The 25448-nt window shown below is 41.7% G+C and overlaps 1 protein-coding gene and 1 long non-coding RNA gene across 5 annotated transcripts in view; one reads left to right on the top strand and one right to left on the bottom strand.

The window, feature by feature from the left end:
- Nucleotides 1–2208: 2208 nt before the first annotated feature.
- LOC140713299 (uncharacterized) lies at nt 2209–5158 on the bottom strand. Its single transcript, XR_012095233.1, has 2 exons — nt 5087–5158; nt 2209–4770 (listed from the first exon to the last, which is right to left on the bottom strand). It is a non-coding gene; the product is annotated as an uncharacterized lncRNA (long non-coding RNA).
- A 160-nt stretch (nt 5159–5318) lies between these two features.
- DNAJC27 (DnaJ heat shock protein family (Hsp40) member C27) overlaps nt 5319–25448 on the top strand; it is a 29370-nt gene continuing 9240 nt past the window's right edge. Inside the window, exons 1-6 of one of the 4 annotated variants that reach the window (XM_073022831.1) lie at nt 5319–5594; nt 10437–10519; nt 14542–14611; nt 20619–20783; nt 21431–21553; nt 24101–24710. In XM_073022831.1, the coding sequence (XP_072878932.1) occupies nt 5508–5594; nt 10437–10519; nt 14542–14611; nt 20619–20783; nt 21431–21553; nt 24101–24379 (807 nt within the window). In that variant the 5' untranslated portion in view covers nt 5319–5507 and the 3' untranslated portion in view covers nt 24380–24710. Of the gene's footprint in view, nt 5595–5642; nt 5857–6002; nt 6765–10436; nt 10520–14541; nt 14612–20618; nt 20784–21430; nt 21554–24100; nt 24711–25448 lie in introns of those variants that run through there. The other 3 variants (XM_038006646.2, XM_038006648.2, XM_073022832.1) reach the window with 3 other exon arrangements.

Here is a 25448-nt window from a genome sequence, read left to right as displayed (position 1 = left end):
TGAAACTTGAATATTAACTGTGGATTAGATAAAAGTTTCCCAAATTTTCTTGGTTCACAGTGCTTTTAGCATCTCAGTTTTTGTTGCTGTTTTGAGATGGAGTCTTGCTCCGTCACCCAGGCTGAATGCAGTGGTGCGATCTCTGGCTCACTGCAACCTCCACCTTCCAGGTTGAAGGTATCCTCCTGCCTCAGCCTCCCGAGTAGTTGGGATTACAGGAGCCTGCCACCGTGCCTAGCTAATTTTTGTATTTTTAGTAGAGATGGGGTTTCACCATGTTGTCCAGGCTGGTCTCGAACTCCTGACCTCAAGTTATCCACTCACCTCAGCCTCCCAAAGTGCTGGGATTACATTTGTGAGTGCCCACGCCTGGCCTCTCAGTTTTTGTTTTATTTTTTGGTATATATATATTTTTGAGACAAAGTCTTCACTCTGTTGCCCAGGCTAGAGTGCAGTGGCATGATCTTGGCTCACTGCAACCTCCACCTCCCAGGTTCAAGCGATTCTCCTTCCTCAGCCTCCCGAGTAGCTGGGACTATAGGCATGTGCCACCATGCCTGGCTAATTTTTTGTATTTTTAGTAGGGATAAGGTTTCACCATGTTAGCCAGGATGGTCTCCATCTCCTGACCTCACAAGCCTGCCTCGGCCTCCCAAAGTGCTAGAATTACAGGCATGGGCCACCGTGCCCCTGGCCAGTATTTTTTTTTACGATGTCCCTTGGTGAAAAGAAATATCTAGGTCCAAACAACTTACTAAGTATTTATGCTCTAATAATTTAGTAGCCATAAAAAATACATGCAAATTAAAAGGAAAACAATGTTTTTCATTCTTAAACAACCACACTTACTTACTAACGGGATGTGTGCACCTGTTGGGCACATACTTCTCAAACCTTGGAATTAGACTGGGCAAGGCCACCCTCATTTCCTGTTCCACATTGATTTTCGCAGTGTACTCACTTTCCCTTTTTTTTTTTCTTTTTTTTTGAGACAGAGTCTGGCTCTGTCGCCCAGGCAGGTGTGCAGTGGCGCGATCTCGGCTCATTGCAAGCTCTGCCTCCCGGATTCATGCCATTCTCCTGTCTCAGCCGCCTGAGTACAGACGCCCGCCACCATGCCCAGCTAATTTTTTGTATTTTTTAGTAGAGACGAGGTTTCACCTCTATTAGCCAGGATGGTCTCGATCTCCTGACCTTGTGATTCGCCCGCCTCCACCTCCCAGAGTGCTGGGATTACAGGCGTGAGCCACCGCGCCCGGCCCAGTGTACTCACTTTCCATCACAACCAACTGGAAAGCCCAGATGCCCCAAGGTATGACATAGACAAGGAATTTGGCGCCATCTATTGTTGAAACTGTAAACAACCTAGTAGCTAGTAGTTTTGCACAGTCGTTTAGATTTCATTTTGTTTGCCTTGAAAATTTAGAATGCAAGCTATTCCACAGATATCCCCCTGTGGATTTACTGTGGGAATGTGAGGTACCTCAGTGCACAGTTTGATTCAAACAACAGGATTTTATAATACTGCTGTATAAATACTGCATTTTCTGATTTTGATAAATTACTGTTGCCATGTAGAAGAAAGTCCTTCTGAGGAAACACACATTTAATTATTTATGGATAAAGAAACATGCTGGCTGGGCGCACTGGCTCATGCCTATAATCTCAGCACTTTGGAAGGCTGAGGCAGGAGGACCGCTTGAACCCAGGAGTTCAAAACCAGCCTGGGTGACATAGTGAGACTCCTCTAAAAAAATGAAATATATATATACACACATATTTATATATATATACCCATATACATAATATATACACATATGCATATATTATCCACTATATATATGTGTACATATTATATATGTGTTTATATATATTTCTGAACAATTCTCCTGCCTCAGCCTCCCAAGTCACTGGGATTACAGGTGTGTGCCACCACATCTACTAATTTTTGTATTTTCAGTAGAGATGGGGTTTCACCATGTTGGCAAGGCTGGTCTCGAACTCCTGACCGCAAGTGATCTACCCGTCTTGGCATCCCAAAGTGCTGGGATTGTAGGTGTGAGCCACCGAGCTGGGTCTGTGTTTGTTCATATCTATCTATCTATCTATCTATCTATCTATTAAAATGTCTGCAAATAAACCTCAAACTACTCAGAAAAATGTGAGTATACATGTACATATAGACAGCACAAGTGATAGAAAAAATGGGACAAAATGTTAACAATTTATGAATTTGGATAAAGGGTAGACAAGATTTTTTTGGTACCATTCTTGAAACTTTTCTGTGTAAAAATATTTCAAAATAGTTTTGAAAGATGAAAGGCAATACTACCTTTTAAGGTATATATTCATACATAGTAAAACAATTTTAAATGCCTGGAAATTAAAGCAGCATTCAGATTGTTGCAACTGTTTGTTGAGAGTGAAGAGGGATGTATTGGGAAAGGCTATGCACAGTATCAGTGATGTTTTCTTTTTTCATTTATTTATTTTTAGACAGGGTCCAACTTTGTTGCCCAGGCTAGAGGGCAATGGCACGATCATAGCTCACTGCAGCCTCAACCTCCCAGGATCAGGTGATTCTCCCACCTCAGCCTCCTGAGTGGCTGGGACTACAGGCTTGGGCCACCACACAGCTAATTTTTTTTTTTTGTAGAGACAGGGTTCTGCCATGTTGCCCAGGCTGATCTCGAACTCCTGGGCTCAAATGATCCACTGGGCCTTGGCCTCCCAAGGTGCTGGGATTATGGGCATGGGCTACCATGCCCAGTGGTGATATTGTATTTCTTAGACTGGGTGGGGGATACATGGCTATTCATTCCATTATACTTCATACCTTTAAGTATGTCCAAAATATTTCATAATTTCCTTTCTAAAAATACACATTGCCGGGCGCGGTGGCTCAAGCCTGTAATCCCAGCACTTTGGGAGGCTGAGACGGGCGGATCACGAGGTCAGGAGATCGAGACCATCCTGGCTAACACGGTGAAACCCCGTCTCCACTAAAAAATACAAAAAAAAAAAAAAACTAGCCGGGCAAAGTGGTGGGCGCCTGTAGTCCCAGCTACTCGGGAGGCTGACGCAGGAGAATGGCGTAAACCTGGGAGACGGAGCTTGCAGTGAGCTGAGATGCGGCCACCGCACTCCAGCCTGGGTGTCCGAGCGAGAGTCCCTCTCAAAAAAAAAAAAAAAAGAAGAAAAAAAAATACACATTAAAAAGATGTAGGATTTTTCTTAATACATAAAAAAAGTATGAGCTAATGAGAGCATGTAGCTGCTGTATGCTGGGGACTACTACGTACTTCGTGTGCATTATCTCCTACAATCCTTATCACCACCTCATGCCTACAACACATGCCAACATTAAGTGTATCGGGCTGGCTCCAGAATGCATGCTCGCACCATACCTCCCAGGTTCATACTATGGAAAGAACAGCTAACTTGTGCTCATTTTTATTTTTTTTATATTCAAAGAGTGGGGGAAAAAAACAACTTTCTTGCTCTTTCAATTCCAAACTAATTTAATACATACAGTAGAAAATGTAGCTATATATAATAAAATGTCAAAAGCATCAATATGGGCTGGACACTGTGGCTCATGCCTGTAATCCCAGCACTTTGGGAGGCCAAGGCAGGCGGGTCACCTGAGGTCAGGAGTTCGAGACCAGCCTGGCCAACATGGAGAAACCCCATGTCTACTAAAAACACAAAAATTAGCTGGGCATGGTGGTAGGCACCTGTAATCCCAGCTACTGAGGTGGCTGAGGCAGGAGAATCGCTTGAACCTGGGAGGTGGAGGTTGCAGTGAGCAGAGATTATGCCACTGGACTCTAGCCTGGGCAGAAAGAGTGACACTGTCTCAAAACAAAAACAAACAAAAAGAAACCCATCAATATGAAAAAAATAGTAATCAATTTTAATCTCTGGCATGTTTTACTGCTTAGTCTCAACAGTACCACACTTAAATCAGTCGTTAAACAGCTGAAGATTTGACATTTTACAATTATTCTTCCACAATACCAGTTACCCTATTACAGGGCCAAAGATGAACTGCCGAAGAAATCAGATGTTTAGCAGTTTGATTTATTAAATCATACTGAGAAGTTAGCATGTGGATTCTTTTACGCTTTAAAACTATCCAAATTCTAACCAGGACTTATGTTTCATATTTGTAAATAATTTTAGAAGCTTCAGTGAATTAAGTTATATTATTTGATTATCAAAACAATCCAGAATAAACGTCTTAAAAAAACTTAATGTTTAAAAAATACATTTTAAAATTAAAATGTCGAAAATCTGACTTTACTATGAAATGTTGAGCCTTTGTTCATTGCCTTCCCGTAATGCACTTCCCTTAAGATGTTTAAAGTTAGGTGAGAAAAGAAGGAATACTTTGTAATATACAAGGAAATTGGCAGCCATTCTTTTTCAGGGCACTATAATCATTGTCAAGTTCTATTTATCTTCTGTAACTGAAGATATTGACTGAAAAAATAAATTACCATTCCTCTCAGACTGACTTTTATTCAAGCAGCTGCTTTTCTCATCTGCTGGAACGTAGCAGAAAGGTGGTTATCTTAGGACTCTTTATTCTTCCACTGTTACATTGTCAGCTAAAGGGAAGGGGAGAGCAGACCTCGAGGTCACGTTCGAAGTGAAGAGCTGGGAGCTGAGGAAACTGACGTCCACAGCTCCAGCATGGCTTAGCGTTAACACCTGCAGCAGGCCGAGCCTTTCTCACACAGAGGAGTCAACAAATCCATCAGATCTCTGTAATAGGAGGGCCAAGACTAAACACTCTTGCCTTGACTCCAAATAGACAACTCCATTTAAAATGAAAAGCGATAGGAACCAGATTCAGAATCGCTTCCCGCCTTGCCCAAGGCCCTCTTCCAGAACCAGGGTTCCGACCTCCCCACTTTCCTGACTCTGGGGTCCGCCTCTCGGAGATCTCGAGCAAGGGGAACATAATATTGGAGGGGGAAGAGGAGCAGCAGACCGGTCCATGGAACCGAAGAAAAATCCAGGAAAAAACCAAACCAAACAAAAAACAAAACACTCCCCAAAGGACCAGATACTACCAGACCTGCCCTGAAGAGCCAATACATTTCCACCACTCGGCTGCGAAAGCAACAAACGCCTCCCGTCCGGGCGTCCCTGAAAACAAGGCCGCGCTCACCTCGAAGGGTAAACCCAACCGCCCCCCAACGCCCCCTTCCCGTCAGGGGACGCGGCCCCAGAGACCCGGTAACCCCGGCCGCGTATCCAGGGCCTGCAGATGACGTCAGCAGCCCCGCGCTAGCATCGCGAGACTCCCGCCTCCCTCTCCCGGCTCCCCGCGCTCCCAACCGCCCGCGCCTGCTGCCAGGCAGCGGCTGGGATGGCAAGCAGCGGAGGCGAGGCGGTGACGAGAGCAGCGGGTCCGCCATTGGACGAGGAGGCCTGAGGGACGGGCCAGCGGTGCACAAGGAGAGACCGAGGCGGGTGGCCCCGAGAGAACCAAGGCCATGGAGGCCAACATGCCGAAGCGGAAGGAGCCCGGCAGGTCTCTCCGCATCAAAGTCATCTCCATGGGCAACGCCGAAGTGGGGAAAGTGAGTACTGCGCGCCGGGAGGGGCGGGCCCCAGCCTGGCGGGGCGACGTGCCCATTGGCTGGAAGGGCGGCCACTCAACGGCCTGGGGCCCGGCCTCCTCTCCGCCCCCGAGCAGGCCCGGGTCTCCGCCGAGGGGTGCGGCTCCGCGAGCGAAGCTCCCCGACCTTTTTGACCTTTGCGTTGCCCCCTCGTCCTCCGACGTCACTCTCCCGGAGATGGAGTCTGGGGTGGCCTCTAGGCCTTGAATATGTCCCCAAAAGAGTAAGGAGGCCTGGGTCCCCATGTGGGGCCGTCGGCCTAGTTGCCTTGCCCGCGTTCTAGGGGGCTGTCCGGGACCAGGAGGTGGAGGATGAAAGTTTAGTTCCCCCAGCCGGGCCTGGGAGTTGGCGGAACATCATGGGGTGCGTGTGAGAATTTGGGGTTCGCGAAATGGTGCCCGGCAGCCCAGATTCTGCATTCCCGTCACGAGAGAGTGTAACTGACGTTGACGTGTTTCACAGGGCAGGTGCCAGGGATGGCCGGGGTCCGGCGCTGTTTTGTTTTGCGTTGTGTTTTATTTCTGGTTGTGTTCCCATATCTATTAGTTCCACCGCCCTTCTCTGCCCCAGCTATGGTTCACCAGCTATAAACTCTTCTTTAGTATGCGGGAAGGTAAGGCCAGAGGTAACCTGAGGCCTTTTCCCTGACGAATTCCAAGACGGCCTTCTCTTCACCCAAATTATTTCCTTCTGGGCAAGTGGAAGCTGTTGGTTAAGAACTTCCCAACGACATCAAATCAATGACCGAGAAAAGATTAGAACCTAAGTTTTCACATTCCCACTGCGGTGCTCTTTCCATCGTTGTCAAAATCAACTCCGAAAGAGCTGTTAAGGCAGTGCTTAGGCCAGCGCCTGGCACCCAGGAGATGTTCAGTAAATGTTTACTTAGTGTTTTTTATTTCTACGTAGCATGATCCTGTACTGCCTGTGTGTGTATGTGCTAGCATAGTATTCACTGAAAGTCAACATTTTTTTGAACGTCAGCTGTGTACGTGCGAGGTTTTTTGTTTGTTTTTTTTAAGCCTCTAGGGACCGCGCACGGTAGCTCAGGCCTGTAATCCCAGCACTTTGGGAGGCCGAGGCGGGCGGATCACTTGAGGTCAGCAGTTCAAGACCAGCATGACCAACAAGGTGAAACCCCATCTCTACTAAAAATGCAAAATTAGCCAGGCATGGTGGTACACGCCTTTAATCCCAGCTACTTGGGAGGCTGACGCAGGAGAATCGCTTAAACCTGGGAGACAGAGGGTGCAGTGGGCCAAGATCGCACCATTGCACTCCAGCCTGGGCGGCAGTAAGACTGTCTCAAAAAAAAAAAAAAAAAAGTTATTTATTGTGTCTAATGATGCAACATTAGAAGCAGCTCAGAATGCCTGGTGTCACCACATCTATTTAACATTTTTCTAGTTTTATTAGCCAGTGCAATTAGACAAGAGTAAGAAAATACAAAAATATTAGAAAAGAGAAGGTAAAATTAACATTATTTGCTAATAATGCGATTGTTTACCTGGAAACCTAAAGAGAATTAACTGAAAAACTATTAGAAACATGAAAATTCAATAAAGCAAATACCCACAAATTAATAACTTTATTATGTCCAAATTATATTCAGAATTATATTGGAATTACACATTCCAAATGTGTAATTGAAAAACAATTTTAATTTACAGTTACAACAAAAACAAAGTGCCTAGGTTTAAACTTAACATGAAGTAGGCAGCACCTATATGAAGACAAGTTTCAAACTCTACGAAGAGACATAAATTACTTAGGCAAATGGAAACATATACTTTTTCCTTAGATAGGATTATGCAATATTTTATAGATGTGAATTACTCAACCTACAAATGAAATTCAATTCCAGTGAAAACATCAATAAGGGTTTTTTTTGTTTGTTTGTTTGTTTTTTTCCAGAGCATAATACAAGACTACTAAAGTCTTTTTGAAAAATTAATGTGAAAACAACAAAGAAAATTTTTTGGGAAAAAAAGAGAAATGAGAGAAGACTAACTGTTATCAGCCTTGTTAAAATATTTTTCAGGTCGGGCACAGTGGCTAACGCCTGTAATTCTAGCACTTTGGGAGGCCAAGGCAGGCGGATTGCCTGAGCTCAGGAGTTTGAGACCAGCCTGGGCAACACGGTGAAACCCCATCTCCACTAAAATACAAAAAATTAGCCAGGCATGGTGGCACATGCCTGTAGTCCCAGCTACTTGGGAGGCTGAGGCAGGAGAATTGCTTGAACCTGGGAGGCGGAGGTTGCAGTGAGCTGAGATCTTGCCACTGCACTCCAGCTTGGAGACAGAGTGAGACTGTCTCTAAAAAGAAAAAAATTTTTTTATTCACAGTGATGATGGCTTTTCAACGTTCACAATTTCCACCAGAAAGGTTTTCCTTAGTGTTGGGTAAACCTTCCTTGGATGTCTGTGAGAGCTTTTTGCATGCATTCCCATATTGGTTTCTGTGATGTATAAAAGTAGACTCCCATGTTACAAATAGGAAACTATGCCGTGATACCTGAGTCTTGACATCATCACATTCACATGTTTGGTGTTGGAAGTTAAAACATGATTCCCTTTTCAAGTGTGGTTCTTGAGAGACTCAAGTACGTTTTGTGACAGGCAGTAGCATCTTAAGAATTCTTAAGTCCAAGAAGGGACTTGCTCCTGATCTTCCTGAAGATCCCTACCATTTAATTAAGAAGTAGTTGTTGTTCGAAAGTATCTTGAACAGAAAGAATATAAGGATGCTAAATTCCGTCTGATTCTGATAGAGAGCCAGAGTCACCCTTTGGCTCAATATTGTAAGATCGGCCGGGCGCGGTGGCTCAAGCCTGTAATCCCAGCACTTAGGGAGGCCGAGACGGGCGGATCACGAGGTCAGGAGATCGAGACCATCCTGGCTAACACGGTGAAACCCCGTCTCTACTAAAAATACAAAAAACTAGCCGGGCGAGGTGGCGGGCGCCTGTAGTCCCAGCTACTCCGGAGGCTGAGGCAGGAGAATGGCGTGAACCCGGGAGGCGGAGCTTGCAGTGAGCTGAGATCCGGCCACTGCACTCCAGCCCGGGCTACAGAGCAAGACTCCGTCTCAAAAAAAAAAAAAAAAAAATATTGTAAGATCAAGTGAGTCCTCCCTCCCAATTGGAAATAAGTGATCTGCAGCCTCTGTCCTGGTCACATAAATTTGTCTATGTACTCAAGCAATGAAATGATTGTGTAATTTAAAAAAAAATTTTTTTTCAAGCTACCAAACTTTTCCCATTGGTATTGGGAAGGAAAATGGAGACATCAGTGGAACAGAGTAGAGTCCAGTAATAAACACAAATACATAAGGAAATTCAATTTACAACAAATGTAGTAAAAGTATGGGAAAATAGAGACCATTTAGTAAATATTGCTGGAACAACTATGTACTATTTGAGAGTAGGTTCGATTCCTATTACATTCCTTTCTCAAAAATAAATTCTAGGCTGGGCACGGTGGCTCATGCCTGTAATTCCAACACTTTGGGAGGCTGAGGCGGGCAGATCACGAGGTCAGAAGATCGAGACCATCCTGGCCAACATGGTGAAACCCCATCTCTCCTAAAAATATATATATAAATAAATTCTAGATGGATAAAAGTTTTAAGTGTAACTTTTTAAAGAACTTATTATTTTTCCTTAGTAGGAAAAGTAACACATACTCATTTTAAAGCATTTGGAAAATATAGGATGATATACAGGTAAAGCATTTTAAAGTTAAAAATTAAGGAATGCCTTAGTAATTAATCATTGGCTCAAACAGCAAATCAAAACAAATGACAAAGTAACTAGCTAGCAATGAAAAGGAGGGAATATTTGTGTATCACAGACTATTGTGCAACCATAAAAAAGTGAGTAGAGCTATTTTAAAGTTAACTTGGGAACCATAATTTGTTATTGCTAAGAGAGAAAAGCAAACTCTAAAAGTACGTGCAATACTCTATGAAGTGAGTACTTTTTACTGCAAGTAGGACAAACCCAATTCAACTGATTTAACAGGAAATTTTTTTTTTCTCTTTTTGAGACAGTGTCTCCCTCTGCCACCCAGGCTGGAGTGCAGTGGCACCATCGTGGTTCACTGCAGCCTCTCCTCCTAGGCTCAAAAAAAAAAAAAAAAAAAAAAAAGGAACTAATCTAATAGATATTTGGAGATGTGGATCTCATCTTGGCAGTGAGGTCAAGGCTAGACAGGTATCATTGAAAGCGTAAGAATAGAAGACATCTTCAAAAGAAAAGAGCACAGGATTGAGAACTCAACTGAAAACATATGCGTATTTAGTAATAAGGGAAGAATTTAAAAATAATTTTTCTTAAAATCTTTTAACACTTGTTTCAGTTATCTTATAGTTTTGTCTTTTTTTTTTTTTTTTTTAGGACAGAGTTCACTTTTACCACCCAGGCTGGAGTGCAATGGCAGCAATCTCAGCTCACTGCAACCTCCGCCTCCCAGGTTTACACAATTCTCCTGCCTTAGCCTCCCGAGTAGCTGGGATTACAGGTGCCTGCCACCATGCCTGGCTAATTTTTATATCTTTGTAGAGAGGGTTTTTGCCATGTTGGCCAGGCTAATCCTGAACTCGTGACCTCAGGTGATCCGCCCTCCTCAGCCTCTGAAAGTGCTGAGATTACAGGTGTGAGCCACCACGCCACACCACTTTTGTCTTTTGAAAATGCTTTTACATGGTGGTGAATGGAGGAACTATAATGAAGAAATATACTTATTATGTGTGTGTTCTCACTGTATATTTACTAAATGCCTGTATTTTTTACCTTTTTAGAGCTGTATTATAAAGCGATACTGTGAGAAAAGATTCGTGTCTAAATACCTGGCAACAATTGGAATTGACTATGGAGTTACAAAGTAAGTATATTGTTCCCCTGGGTTTGTAAGTTACATAGAAGTTCAGAACTTTCCAAAGTGATCTACATTTGCATCAGTGCACTTGTGTAGGTAATCTTGAAATGGAGACTTTGCAGATAAGTTGGGAAAGATGGGAATAGGAGACCTTTAAAGGTATCTAGTGATCATATCATTCATTCAGCCCATGTATTGGTATTGAGCGCATCCAGTTCGCCAGGCCTCATGTTAGGTGTAGGCTACAATGATGAAGATGTCAACACGAAGCCTAAATGGCAGGTGTAACTTTCCAGGAAACATGTTTTTATATTAGCAGTTCCTTCTAGCAGGTGTGTTTTTAGAGCATTTTGAAATATTCTCTCTAAAAAGTCTATAAATACTGTGTGAAACATTTTCTACCAGATAACTTTTTTTATTGGTTTATGATCTTCATAGCTATTAGAATCCAGCAAAAATGGGCCAGACACGGTGGCTCACACCTGTAATCCCAGCACTTTGGGAGGCCGAGGTGGGTGGATCACGAGGTCAGGAGTTCAAGACCAGCCTGACCAACATAGTGAAACCCTATCTCTAAGAAAAATACAAAAATTAGCCAGGTGTGGTAGCACACATCTGTAGTCCCAGCTACTCAAGAGCCTGAGGCAGGAGAATCACTTGAACCTGGGAGGCAGAGGTTGCAGTGAGCCGAGACCGTGCCATTGCACTCCAGCCTGGGCAACAGTGAGACTCCATCCCAAAAAAAGAAAAAAAAAATGAACAGGTAAAAGTAAAGTTGGGTCTAATTGGGGATTTATCTGGCGATGAGTCAGGAGGGGGTTGAGCTTGAAGAGTTGGATGTAATTAGCAGGAAATAGCCATACAGTAGAATTGGAGTAGGTAGCGTACTCCCTAAACATGAAATTTCAGGTGTTCACTGTCTTGGCCCCATTCTGGCCTTCCCCCTTTTCTCTCTTCCATTACACACTTTACTTTCCATCCACACTGAACTGCTACCCTCAGACTTTCTACCTCAGCATCATTATGCAGCCTGTCCACTTGGAACACCTCTGCCAGTTTCTCTGAGATATAAACATTCTCCTGTTCCCGTAAGGTCTTCTAAACATGCCCTTTATTGGTCAGTACTCTTTTTGGTTGCAAATAACAGAAATCCTAAACTTCTCTATGCTATTTATGGTACTTACCAAAAATTGTCTTGTATTGTTATTATTTGTATATGTTTAATGTCTCCTTCTAGATTATAAACTCCCTGAAAATGTATTAGTATAAATTTTCTCCAAGTGCCTGGCATAGTGCTTATACCTAATAGGTACTCAACAAATATTTATTGTTAGGTAAGATAGATACATCTAAAGAGGAAGACTGCCAGATTAGACTATGAGGGCAATTTTTAAGAAGGTAGACTAAAGTCATGACATATAGCTAGCAGAATGTCAATTAGGTGAAGAGTGGAATCAAGTTCAGATGTATTCTTCATGGCTATTTAAAGTGGCCCCAGTAAATGGTAAAGTAAAACTCAAGAGTTCTGTGTAATGCTCTTATAGCACTGTTTTTCAACTGACAGCAGCAGAGGGTATTTCTGCAAATTTTCTTTAAAGAATGAAAATTGTAGCTCTTGGCAGTGAAATGTACGAAGCTCTTCATTTGAAATTCACATTTCTGGCTTGGCACAGTGGCTCACGCGTGTAATCCCAGCACTTTGGGAGGCCAAGGTGGGCGGATCACCTGAGACCAGGAGTTCGAGACCAGCCTGGCCAACATGGTGAAACCTCGTCTCTACTAAAAATACAAAAATTAGCCAGATGTGGTAGCAGGTGCCTATAATCCCAACTACTTGGGAGGCTGAGGTGGGAAAATCACTTGAACCTGGGAGGCGGTGGTTGCAGTAAGCCAAGATTACGCCACTGCACTCCAACCTGGGCAGCAGAATAAGACTCCTTCTCAAAACTAAATAAAAATAAAAATGAAATTCACATTCTTTCTTTTTTTCCCCCCGACACAGAGTTTCGCTCTTGTCACCCAGGCTGGAGTGCAGTGGTGCAATCTCAGCTCGCTGCAACCTCCGCCTCCCGGGTTTAAGTGATTCTCCTGTCTCAGCCTCCCGAGTTGCTGGGATTACAGGCACGTGCCACCACACCCAGCTAATTTTTGTATTCTTAGTAGAGACAGGGTTTCACCATGTTGGCCAGGCTGGTCTCAAACTCCTGACCTCGTGATCCGTCCACCTCAGCCTCCCAAAGTGCTGGGTTTACAGTCATGAGCCACTGCATCCAGTCTGAAATTTACCTTTTTTTCTAGTTTTCTTTTCCTCTTTCCTACTTCAAAGCATAGGATTTCATCAGTGATGTAGTAGGACATCCTGTTTAGGATAGTTCTGTTCTGAATTCATATAAGTAGCTAGTTCATTTATCTAAGATGTGAGAATTACCATATTATGCCATAGGACCGTGGTATATTCAACAGACTATTTTGTTTCTGGCAGAAATTTTTTTGGAAGAGATGTTTGCCCCATGGTGAATCAGGAGAATATAATTGACAGAAACCTATTTCAAACCAACTTAAGCAAAATAAAAGAAAAAGGATATTAATCAGTTCACATAATCTAGCAACAAGGGTGCAGCTGGGCCTCACAGAGATGGCTGGAATCAGGGAGGATTATAGACAGGTCATTTCACTACATCTCTCTCCCTCTCTACCTATTGGCCTGGAATAACTTTTTTTTTTTTTTTTTCCGAGATGGAGTCTGGCTCTGTCGCCCAGGCTGGAGTGCAGTGGCCGGTTCTCAGCTCACTGCAAGCTCCGCCTCCCGGATTCACAACATTCTCCTGCCTCAGCCTCCCGAGTAGCTGGGACTACAGGCGCCCGCCACCTCGCCCGGCTAGTTTTTTGTATTTTTTAGTAGAGACGGGGTTTCACCGTGTTAGCCAGGATGGTCTCGATCTCCTGACCTCGTGATCTGCCCGTCTCAGCCTCCCAAAGTGCTGGGATTACAGGCTTGAGCCACCACGCCCGGCCTGGGATAACTTTTAAACATTCATCCTTGTGTTTTTCTTTAGTGTTTGAATTATTTCTAATGTTCCTTTATCATTTTCCAATGGTGATTTTTCGTGGGAAAAAAAAGACTGGAAGCAAATATGCTATGATGTTAACAGTAGTTAATTCTAATATGAATAGTTACTGTTTCCCCTTTGGTTTTATTCTTTATTTCCAAATATCTGAAAACAAATTCACTATTGCTCTTGCTCAAATAAAGATCTCAAGAAAATTAAACATACATGATTCATATACATCTTTGTTATTCTACTGTGTGATAACCAAATATAACCAGTGGTAATTAAGATGTCTCTTACTAAGTGAAATAAAAGTTTTCATTTTCCTTCATCTTGCTCCTACTTATCCCAAATCAATTTTTCTTAATACCATAGTAATAGCTACCCTTTGTTGGTTGGGAGTGGTGGACCAAAGTTTCTAGAGGTGAAGGTGAAAGTGAAGTAATTGAGAATGCCTACTGCATGTGGGTTCAGTGTTCTTGGGATAAGAAAGCAGGATGGGCCGGGCACGGTGGCTCAAGCCTGTAATCCCAGCACTTTGGGAGGCCAAGACGGGCAGATCACGAGGTCAGGAGATCGAGACCATCCTGGCTAACACGGTGTAACCCCGTCTCTACTAAAAAAATACAAAAAACTAGCCGGGTGTGGTGGCAGGCGCCTGTAGTCCCAGCTACTCAGGAGGCTGAGGCAGGAGAATGGCATAAACCCGGGAGGCAGAGCTTGCAGTGAGCTGAGATCTGGCCACTGCACTCCAGCCTGGGCAACAGAGTGAGACTCCGTCTCAAAAAAAAAAGAAAGAAAGAAAGGTCATCTGTCAGGTTGCTGACTGCTGTTGTAAAGATGATTTGGAATGAAGAAGAGGCACTAAGAAAGCTTCATAAATTGCATACACATACCCTTTTGAAATTTATAAATGATACTAAGGTAAATGGAGAAACCATGACTTTCTTTGGGATTGTTTCCATTTGAACATTTCAGGGTACACGTCAGAGACAGAGAAATCAAAGTTAACATCTTTGATATGGCTGGACATCCCTTCTTCTATGAGGTAAGAAAGCCTTTTTGACAAAAGCTATATCCAGTATTGGTGGTGGTTTGGGGAGAGATCCCAAATTATATGAAACAACCAATATTGATATCATGTGTAAAATTGCATAATTTTAGCTTGATCGTGGCTTGCCTTCAGAGCCTTAAGTTAATAGACACCTGTTGATCTTTTAGGTTATCCTGTTAAATAGTGGTAGGAAATTTCATTGCCAATATTTCAAACATTTCGATAAGACATTTTGACTTTCAGAGGACTTTTGCTTTTTACCTCATACTTTAGCCTAAAATGTGAAAAAAAAAAAAAATTACATTTATGCTTGGACTTAAGAATTCAGTGATGTGACTTCTTTGACAGCAGAGTACTGGAGTGATCGTTCCTATTCATGCGTAGTCATCTGCATTCTTTCCAGAGAAGAAGCTAAAGCAACCACTTGGTTTATTTTCATCTGCTTGCCAGCTCTAAGTAATCCCCACATGAATCTCATGACCATTCTCTTTTGTTTTTCCTTCCTTGGGCTTTGTCATTTTTCCTAAGGAGGTTTTTTAGTCTTTTCTGGTTTGGCTGTTTCACTTCTGCCCTTATCTTCGTCATTTCCTTCTCTCTGCTTGCTTTAAGCTTATTTTGCTCTTTTTGTTTTAGATTCTTGAGGTGGGATCTTAGATTATTGATTTGAGACTTTTTCCTTTTTTAATAAATTCATTTAATGCTACATATTTCCCTCTCAGCACAGCTTTGTGTCCCACAAATTCTGAGATGTTGTATTTTCATTTTCATTCAGTTCAATGTATTTCTTTAATTTCCCTTGAGACTTTGTGTTTGACGCATGAGTTATTTAGAAGTGTGTTATTCAGGCCGGGCACAGTAGCTCATGCCTGTAATCCCAGCACTTTGGGAGGCCAAGAAGGGTAGATTACCTGAGGTCAGGAATTCGAGACCAGCCTGGCCAACATGGCGAAACCCTGTCTCTATTAAAAATACAAAAATGAGCCGGGCGTGGTGGTGCATCCCTGTAATCCCAGCTTCTCAGGAGGCTGAGGCAGGAGAATCACTTGAACAGGCGGAGGTTACAGGGATCCAAAATCGCGCCACCTCACTCCAGCCTGGGTGAAAGAGTGAAACTCCATTTTGAAAAAGAAAGTGTGTTATTCAAAAACAAAAAAAAAAAACACAAAAAATTGCTGGGCGCGGTGGCTCACGCCTGTAATCCCAGCACTTTGGGAGGCCGAGGCGGGTAGATCACCTGAGGTCGGGAGTTCAAGACCAGCCTGACCAACATGGAGAAACCCCATCTCTACTGAAAATACAAAATTAGCTAGGCATAGTGGCACATGCATATAATCCCAGTTACTCGGAAGGCTGAGGCAGGAGAATCGCTTGAATCCGGGAGGTGGAGGTTGCAGTGAGCCGAGATCACACCATTGCACTCTAGCCTGGGCAAAAAGAGCGAAACTCCGTCTCGAAAAAAAAAAACCACATACACACATACAAAAACAAAAGAAAAAAAGTGTGTTGTTTAGTTTCCAAGTGTTAGGAGATTTTCCTGTTATCCTTCTGTTACTGATTTCTAGTTTGATTCCATTGTGATCAGAGGCTGCCTCAGTGATTATGGCTGCTGACTAATCAGGGTGGTGGTTGATGTGGCAGTTTCTTAAAATAAGACAACAATAAAGTTTGCCACATTGATTGACTTCCTTTCATGAAAGATTTCTCTGTACCATGCAATGCTATTTGACAGCATTTTCACCCACATTAGAACTTCATTCAAAATTGGAGTCAATTCAGTTAAACTCTGCTGCTGCTTTATCAACTAAGTTTATGTAATATTCTAAATTCTTGGTTGTCATTTCAACAATGTTCATAGCATCTTCACTAGGAGTAGATTCCATCTCAAGAAACCACTTTCTTTGCTCATTGATATGAAGCAATTCCTTATTTATTTTTTACTGTGAGACTGCAGTAATTCAGTCACATCTTCAGGCCCTATTTCTAATTCTAGTTTTCTTCCTGTTTCCACCACATCTGCAGTTACTTCCTCCACTGATGTCTTGAACAACTCCAAAGTTATCTGCAAGGGTTGGATTCAACTTCCAAACTCTTGTTAAGGTTGATACTTTGACCTCTCCCCTGAATCACAAATGTTCTTAATGGTATCTAGCATGGTGAATGCTTTCCAAAAGGTTTTCAATTTGCTTTGCCATGCAAATTGAATCACTATGGAAGCTATAGCCTTGCAAAATGTATTTCTTTTTTTTTTTTTTTTTTTGAGACGGAGTCTTGCTCTGTCACCCAGGCTGGAGTGCAGTGGCCGAATCTCAGCTCACTGCAAGCTCCGCCTCCCGGGTTTACGCCATTCTCCTGCCTCAGCCTCCCGAGTAGCTGGAACTACAGGCGCCCACCACCTCGCCTGGCTAGTTTTTTTTGTATTTTTTAGTAGAAACGGGGTTTCACCATGTTAGCCAGGATGGTCTCGATCTCCTGACCTCGTGATCCGCCCGTCTCGGCCTCCCAAAGTGCTGGGATTACAGTCTTGAGCCACCGCGCCTGGCCTCAAAATGTATTTCTTAAACAGTAAGACTTCAAAGTCAAAATTACTCCTTGATCCATGGATTGCAGAATGGATGTTGTATTAGCAGGCTTAATAAAAACAGCTTTAATCTCCTTGTATATCTCCATCAGAGCTCTTGGGTAACTAAGTGCATTGTGAATGAGCAGTAATATTTTGAAAGGAATCTTTTTTTCTGAGTAGTAAGTCTCAATAGTGGGCTTAAAATATTCAGTAAACTGTGCTTAAACAGATGTGCTGTCATCCAGACCTTGCTGTTACATTTATAGAGCACGGGCAGAGCAGATTTAGCATAATTCTTAAGGGCCCTAGGATTTTCATTATGGCAAATGAGCATCAGCTCATTTAGCCCCTAATAGCTCTGTTAGCCTGTAACAAGAGAGTCAGCCTGTCCTTTGAAGCTTTTGAAGCCAGGCATTGACTTTTCCTTTCTAGCCTTGAAAGTCTTAGATATCATCTTCTTCCATTAGATCTATCTATTCCAAGGCTGTTTCATCTACATTGAAAATCTGTTGCTTAGATTAACCACCTTCATCAATGATCTTAGCTAGATATTTTGAATAATTTGCAGCACTATATCAACATATGCTGCTTCATGTTGCCCTTTTATGTTGCGAAGATGGCTTTTTTCCTTAAACCTCACGAACCAACCACTGCTAGCTTCCAACTTTTCCTCTGCAGCTTCCTCATCTCTCTCAGCCTTCATGGAAATGAAGAGAGTTAGAGACTTGTGCATTAGGTTTTGGCTTAAGAGAAGGTTGAGGCTGGTTTGGACTTCTATCCAGACCACTAACGCTTTCTCCATGTCAGCAATATGCTGTCTCACTTTCTTATCATTCATGTGTTTACAAGAGTAGCACTTTTAATTTGGTACAAAAGGCCCAGCTTTTGGCCAGTTTTCGAAATGCCTTCTTCACTAAGCTTAATCATTTCAAGATTTTAATTTAAAATGAGAGATATGTGACTATTCCTTTTACTTGAACACTTAGAGGCCATTGTATTGTTATTAATTAACCTACTTTCAATATTGTTTTGTCTCATGGAATAGGAAGGCCCAAGGAGTGGAAGAGAGATGGGGCAACAGCCATTTGGTGGAACAGTCAGAATATATACAACATTTATTAAGTTTGCTGTCTTAAATGATCTTATATGTTCATGGTACCCCAAAACACTTAAAATAGTAACAGATATCACTGATCACAGATCATCATAACAGATATTATGATGAAGTTTGAAATATTATAAGTGTTACCAAAATGTGACACACACATAAAATGAACACACACTGTGGAAAAATGGCACTGATAGACTTGCTTGACTTGGGGTTGCCACAAATCTTCACTTTGTAAAAAAACACAATATGTACATACCGTGCAATAAAGTGAGGTGTGCCTGTGTGCCTTACATAGGTGCAATAAAGTGAGGTGTGCCTGTCTCTGCTAGGCCCTGTGGGTGACACAAGGGTGGATACATGAAGATACATGTCTTCACATTTCTTCTAGTGTAGGAGGGAAGACAGCTGGATATGCTACTAACTGTAAAACTGGGCAGGAAGTGATAGCACTATTAGGAGTACAAAACCATATGGTACTCCAGGGGACGTAGAGATTACATTCTGTTTTGCAGGAGTAGGGGGCTGGATGGTGAGGAATGGGACAGAGAAAGCTGCATGAGAGATACAGCATTATAGCCAGGGCTTGAACAATTAAAGACAAAGAGGTGTCTGTTTCCAGATGGAATTAGAAAGGCATGGGGCAGGTTTGGGGAATGAGAGATTACCCACTTTGAAGGTCGGGGATAGTGGGAGGATAAGACTCAGAAGGTTGGTGGAGGACTGATCAGAAACTTTTAACATTGTTTGAGAAAGTTGGAACTTTGGAGAATAGTTTAAGAAGGAAGAAGTTGAAGGGTTTCCTGTGTGCATATTGAATTTGAGATTCCAACAGGACATTCAGCTGGAAGAATCTGGTGCTAATTAGAAATGGAAGTCTGGAACCTCAGAGGAGAGGGCTCATCTTGGAGATTCTCACAGTTGAAACTGTATAAGTGGTTGATGTTGCTGATTTGGGAGGAAGGATTCAAAAAGACAGGAAGAGGGCACAGGACAGGATTTGGGGGATTTTGGTGGTAAGCTGGAGTGGGAGCAATAGAGAGAAGAGGAGTTGGTGAAAGAGAGTTTAAGAGCCTAGGGAATGTAATGTATGGAAGCCAAGGCAGCAAGAGTTTTAAGAAAGAAGAGAGAGCCCATTGTTACTACTGTAGAAGGGCTAAAGACCATGAGTACTGAGGAAGGGGACTGGTGGCTTAGTCATCTTCAGTTCTTTCTGATTTTGTTGGCTTTAACTTTAGGGGATAGCTTCTTAGTTTTCTGTAAACAAATAGGAGCACTTAATATCTTTGGTGCAGATACCTGCCTATGCCCAGAAACCCTACCTGATATGTATAACATGTTTTCATTTCTTATACTACATAGCCTGTGTGGGTTTGAGTACATTTGGGAATTCTGTGAAAAGAATGTATAATATATGGCCTCTGTCAGGGTTCTTTCTGGAACTTTGTCCCGGAAACCCTGTCTGTCAATGCTGCTCCTCACCCACTTAACCTCTCTCTGGCCCTAATGTTTGAGTATGCCCATACTTCATGCTGCTTCTTCCCGGATTTGGAATGAAGCCCAGAGAATGGATGCAAGGAAGGAAGGGGAGGGTGTTAAATAGACATTGTTTTTCAGGCACCGTGCTAAGTACTTTGCCTGCATTATCTCATTTAACCTTCATAATAACCCTGTGAAGTAAGTAGTATTATCCCCATTTTACAGATGAGGAAACTGAGACGCAGAGAGGTTAAGTGACTTGCCCAAGATCACACAACTAGTAAGTAAGTGTGAACCCAGATCTGTCTGACTCCAGAGCCTGTGCTCTTTTCCATTGTATTACACTGAGGCTCTGAGTTTGGAGTTCTAAAGTTGGTGTGCAGACCCGAGAGTCAGGGAAGCTCTGTCTAGCACCCTGGGGGAAGCCAGCTTTGGGATATGATTTATAAATGGCTGTACCCATTGCTGACACTTGTGTCATTTTTGCCTTAAGTTCTTTTGAATTGCTCACTCACCCTCCTAATTCTTCCTAAGAAGAACTTTATATAATTGGTGTTCTTTTAAGGTCTACTAATAATTAAAGACTGATTTCCTCTAGGGAGTGGAACTGGAGGTGGGATGGGGTGGGGCAGGAGGCTATTGTTTTCCATTGTAGGTCCTTTCTATACTAATACATTTTTAGAATGATGTTACTTTGATTCTATAAAAAATCCTCTGAAGACCAGTAGAAACAGATGCAATAGCAAACACTAAGAATACATAAGAGAACACACTTTGCCAGGTTAATGACTATGAGATATATTCTTATAACATCACAAAAACTACGTTTTGTGTATCTGTCCTTTTATTTGAAGGTTCGAAATGAGTTTTACAAGGACACACAGGGTGTGATACTGGTCTATGATGTTGGGCAGAAAGACTCCTTTGACGCCCTTGATGCATGGCTGGCAGAAATGAAGCAAGAGCTTGGACCTCATGGAAACATGGAAAATATTATATTTGTAGTTTGTGCCAACAAGGTAACCCCTCTGGAAATGGTGTGTTCAGGTTTCTAGGGGAAGAGTGGAGCTTTGAGTGTTGGGAAACAAAAAGAAAAGAAAAATTCCTTATTGTATAATATGGGAGTCAACAACCTTTCAAAACCTAACGTCCCTAAGACAAAAAGAAAACAGCACAGCAACCTAAAACCTGCTACATCAAGATTTGTGTACTTTTTTTTTTTTTTCCTGGTGCCATACTTGGGGAAGGATGTTTGTGACTGAGTGGGAGCAATGGGTCCTAATAATCACACTCTGACCCGACTGGAGTAGGGGCATTAATTGGGTGATGTGGACTATGGAAAGGTATGAAAAGCAGACTGTGGCCCCAAGGGTATGGCAGATATCATGAAACCAACTTTCACACAACTGAGTAACAGCTGAGTAACAAGGGATCAGGTGGGACATTACAGCAACAGGCATTCGTCCTATTGCCATAGAATATCAGTCTACATTCAATATTAGGTTTTGTTTGTGTCCCTTTGGTCCTGGTAATTTTACATACTAGTGCAGACGTTTACTAAGAATAGCTTTGCCTTAGTAAAGGATTGACAAAGACCCTCACTAGGTCCATTCTAGTAGGACAAGGTTGTAATCTTCTCTCTGCCCCCCGGCCCCTTCTATTTCAGATTGATTGTACCAAACACCGCTGTGTAGATGAAAGTGAAGGACGTCTTTGGGCTGAAAGCAAAGGGTTCCTGTACTTTGAAACTTCAGCACAAACTGGAGAAGGCATTAATGAGATGTTCCAGGTAAGCTAGCATTTTGTCGTTTTAAGGTTTGTGTCAAGGCCACTGTGCCAATTTTTAGTTTAAATTATAGGAAGCAAAAAAGTAATAGGAATTTCTCATTAGAATAAGCTCTTTCTTTTCAAAGAATCTAGTGAGATAGAAATAGAGAACGGGAGAGAGAAAGGAAGAGAGAGTGAGAATGAGTGATCTGCCTGCTGTCTATTTTAGATGAGACTTAGCTGATCATCAGAATTACCTGAGGAAATTCTTCAAAATACATACCTCTGGGCTCCAGACCTACTGGAAGCTTATGTTGCAGTGGAGCCCAGGAAGCTATATTTTGAAAAAACTCTCCAGGTGATCCTGAAGATCATCAAGTTTAACAGCAGTTATTATACACTGCTTAAGCAGGACAGAGATTTTCTTCAAAGCCGCCTTTAGCTAATTGTATTACATTTATATGCATAATCAAATAGAAGCATTACTGTGGCAAAATTGCCTTGCCACAGCTCGTATAATCCTATATTGTAGCCCACAGGGGTACAGTTAGAGAATAGGAGGCTCTCAGTATAGACTCCAGCCAGTCACACAAAAATAAGGCCTTGCCAATCAAGCAGGAAATGGAGGGAGATGCTCATATTGCAACCTGAATAGATGGCCACTTTAAAAAAACCTACTCATCTTGAGTAATTTTAAGGGAAATAGGCTATTTAAAACAGTAACTTATAAAGTCAGCCCTTAATTATAGATACATTTGGAGGTAAGTGGTAGCATGAATAATGTATTTTTCTTCTTATGAATATATCTGATATTTTGGGAATTTTTAGCATTTCAAATAATATAGTTACACTATAAAGAGTTGTTCTTAATTGTTGAGTGGGATTGTACTTAATCTTTTATGCTGAATTTCCTTCTCACAAGATGTCACTCCTCCTACTAGAAGACAGATTTCTTCCTTGGCTGACAGGCTGAATTAAGCAAAAGTATTTTCTATTTCAAAATGAAATAAAGTTGATGCTGGTTTGCCATGCTTTCTATTCTTTTGAGTACATGGAGCAATGTGAGTTTGTGCTTGTATGTGTATAATAATGATACCTAACCATTTGACTAGTACTTTACCATTCTGGAGAAGTTATACATTTCATCACATGGAGACTTATAACAACAATGTATGGCAGGTATTGTTATCATTTCATATATGAGAGCATCTAAGGGTAGTAAAGTGATTTGTCCAAGGGACATAATTGTTAGAAATGAAATTTTTTTCAGCACTTTAAAGATGCTGGTCCATTCTCTTCTGGCTTCCATTGTGTTTCATGAGATGTTAGCACTCATTCTGACTCTTACTAATCTCTGTGCCTAATGTGCCCTTTTTTCTCCCTGGCTGCTTTCAAGAGTTTCTCTTTTCTTTGGTTTTCAGCAGTTAGAATATGATGTGCCAAGATGTGATTCTCTTCATTTTTATTCTATTTGGGATTTACTGAGTTTCTAAGATTGGTAGGTAGGTGTTTTTCATCAAACATGGGAAGTTTTTTGTTTTGTTTTTGTTTTACTGTTATTTCTTCAGATTTTTTTTTTGGCCACATTCTGGCTCTCTTTACCTTCTTGGCCTCCAATTACATGTATATTAGACCATTTGATTTTGTCCCAGAGTCCCTGAGGCTATATTTATTTTTAATCTATTTTTTTCTGCATTTTTCAGATTGCATAGTCTCTGTTGATTTTACTTCACCACTGACAATCTACTGTTAAATTCACTGAGGGAAGTTTTCAGCTCTAGAATTTGCATTTGGTTCCCAGTATAGTTCTCAGTTCTCTATTAGATTGTCTGCTCACTCATTAAGAGTATATTTTCCTTTACTTCTTTGAATGTATTTTTCTTTACCTCTTTGAAATATTTATAATAGCTGTTTTACAGTCTTTGCGAAGTCCAACATTTGAACCATCTTGGGTTCAGTTTCTATTTACTACTTTTTTTTCCTAACTATGGATCACATTTTCATGTTTCTTTGTATGAATAGTGGTTTTTGATTGAACACCAGACATTGTGGATAACACATTGTAGAGACTCTAGATTCTTTTATCTTCCTCAGAAGACTGTTGATTCTTGATTGAAGACTGTTTAGTGTTGATTTTTGATTCCTCAGGAGGCAGTTTAATTATTGGCAAATTACAATGAACTTGTGTTGACTTGGTTTTTTTTTTTTTTTGCCTTAATAGCAAGGATTTGAAGAAAGCTCAGAGTGTTTCCCAAGCCCTTCTAATTTGACAGGACTCAGCTTCCAAATTCTGTCTCTTTTGCAGATCTTGTCAGCTCTTGGTTTTAGGTTTTGTTAGGATGAGTCTATAATTTTTAGGGCACAGCCTTTCTGTGGTGCCTCAATAGGTGGTAGGGCAATTAATGAGGGGTTAAGGCAATATCTCCACTCTGACAAGGCTAAACCATACTGTTCCCAGGATAGCTCTTTCTGTAGCACCACTAGAACTCAGGATATTGGTTTTGTTCTCAGCCCCATAGCAGCTGTTACCTGGTAAGCCTTGAGTGATCTCACCCTATGCATATTATAGCCCAGCCTTTGGCCACAGACTCATGAGAGACCCCCATATGGACTTGGTGCCCAGCTCTGCACAGCTCTCTTCTCTCCAATGGCCTGCTTTGCAGATTCTAGCCACCTCCTCAGCTCAATGAGACTTGTGTCTGCTCAGACTCCAGCTCTCTGTGACGTGGTCAGGAAATGGACTCCAAGTAGACAACCAGGTGATTGTGGGGCTTATCTCTCAGGGAATGGTCTTGTGCTTGCTGTTGTCTACTACCAACAGTTTTTTTTCCAGTTCAATAGTAGTTGATGGCAGGAGGTCTAGTCCAGTATTCATTACTCTGTCATAGCTGGAACTCAGACATGAAATTTCAACAGGCTTTGGTCTCAATCCTAGTATTCTGTAGCCCACACCATGGCTTGTCTTCTATAACCATGTGTGTGATGAATGAATCCTTGTGCCTTCAGAAATCTATGAATACTCATATTTCAGGCTAACTCATAGGCTAGAAGACAATCTTACTGACACACAGCTAGCAAACATCCATGAACTGTGATCCCTTTTATGTGACTTGTATCTTTTTAGATACATCTTGTATAGAACTAATGGATAAATTAGTCTGTTAAAAAAAAAAAAAAAAAAAAAGACTAACAAGAAGAGAATAATTACAGTATTTTATAAGTAAGTACTTAAAAGTAGTGCTTTCCTGTTGGTTCAATTTAATAAATATTTTCTTTATTTCCTATCTACTTAATAGACATTTTATGTCAGGAAGTAACTTGGTTTTATCTGGTTGATGCTGTTAACAAAGAGAGCAATATTAAGATAGACTAAAGCCAAGCTAATACGTCTTGTGTCTTGGTCTCTAGTGGTATTCCTTTGACACCCCTTTTCAGACGTCAAGGCTTCTTGTTAGGTTACCAGGTTGATTGGCTAATACTAGAGGTAAGAAAGAAGAGTCTGAAAGAAAGCTAAAAATTTTAGAAGATAACAAGAACTATAGAAGAATCCAAAAAAGAAGAGGAAGAGATTTTTAAAGAAATTAGAAGAGGAGATATGTCCATTTAAAAGTAGCTGTAGTGTGGTAAATGAGTATTGTTCAGTAATAATTACAGTGTGCACAGAACATGAAACAGGAGCAGGGTCAAAAAAGCTTTCACTTTAAAAAAAATCAGAAAAGTGTAGCCAGGTGCAGTGGTGCATACCTGTAATCCCAGCTGCTTAGGAGGCTGAGACAGGATCACTTGAGCTCAGGAGTTTGAGACCAGCCTGGCCAACATAGAGAGACACTGTCTTAAAAAAAAGAAAACACAAAATTGTAAAAATGGGCAAAGAATATAAAGTTTGCAGAAAAAGAAAAGGCCATAAGCATTTGGAA

The sequence above is a fragment of the Chlorocebus sabaeus genome, chromosome 14 (genome assembly GCF_047675955.1).
Source record: "Chlorocebus sabaeus isolate Y175 chromosome 14, mChlSab1.0.hap1, whole genome shotgun sequence".
Lineage (NCBI taxonomy): Eukaryota > Metazoa > Chordata > Mammalia > Primates > Cercopithecidae > Chlorocebus > Chlorocebus sabaeus.
This window is presented reverse-complemented; position numbering and strand designations above follow the sequence as displayed.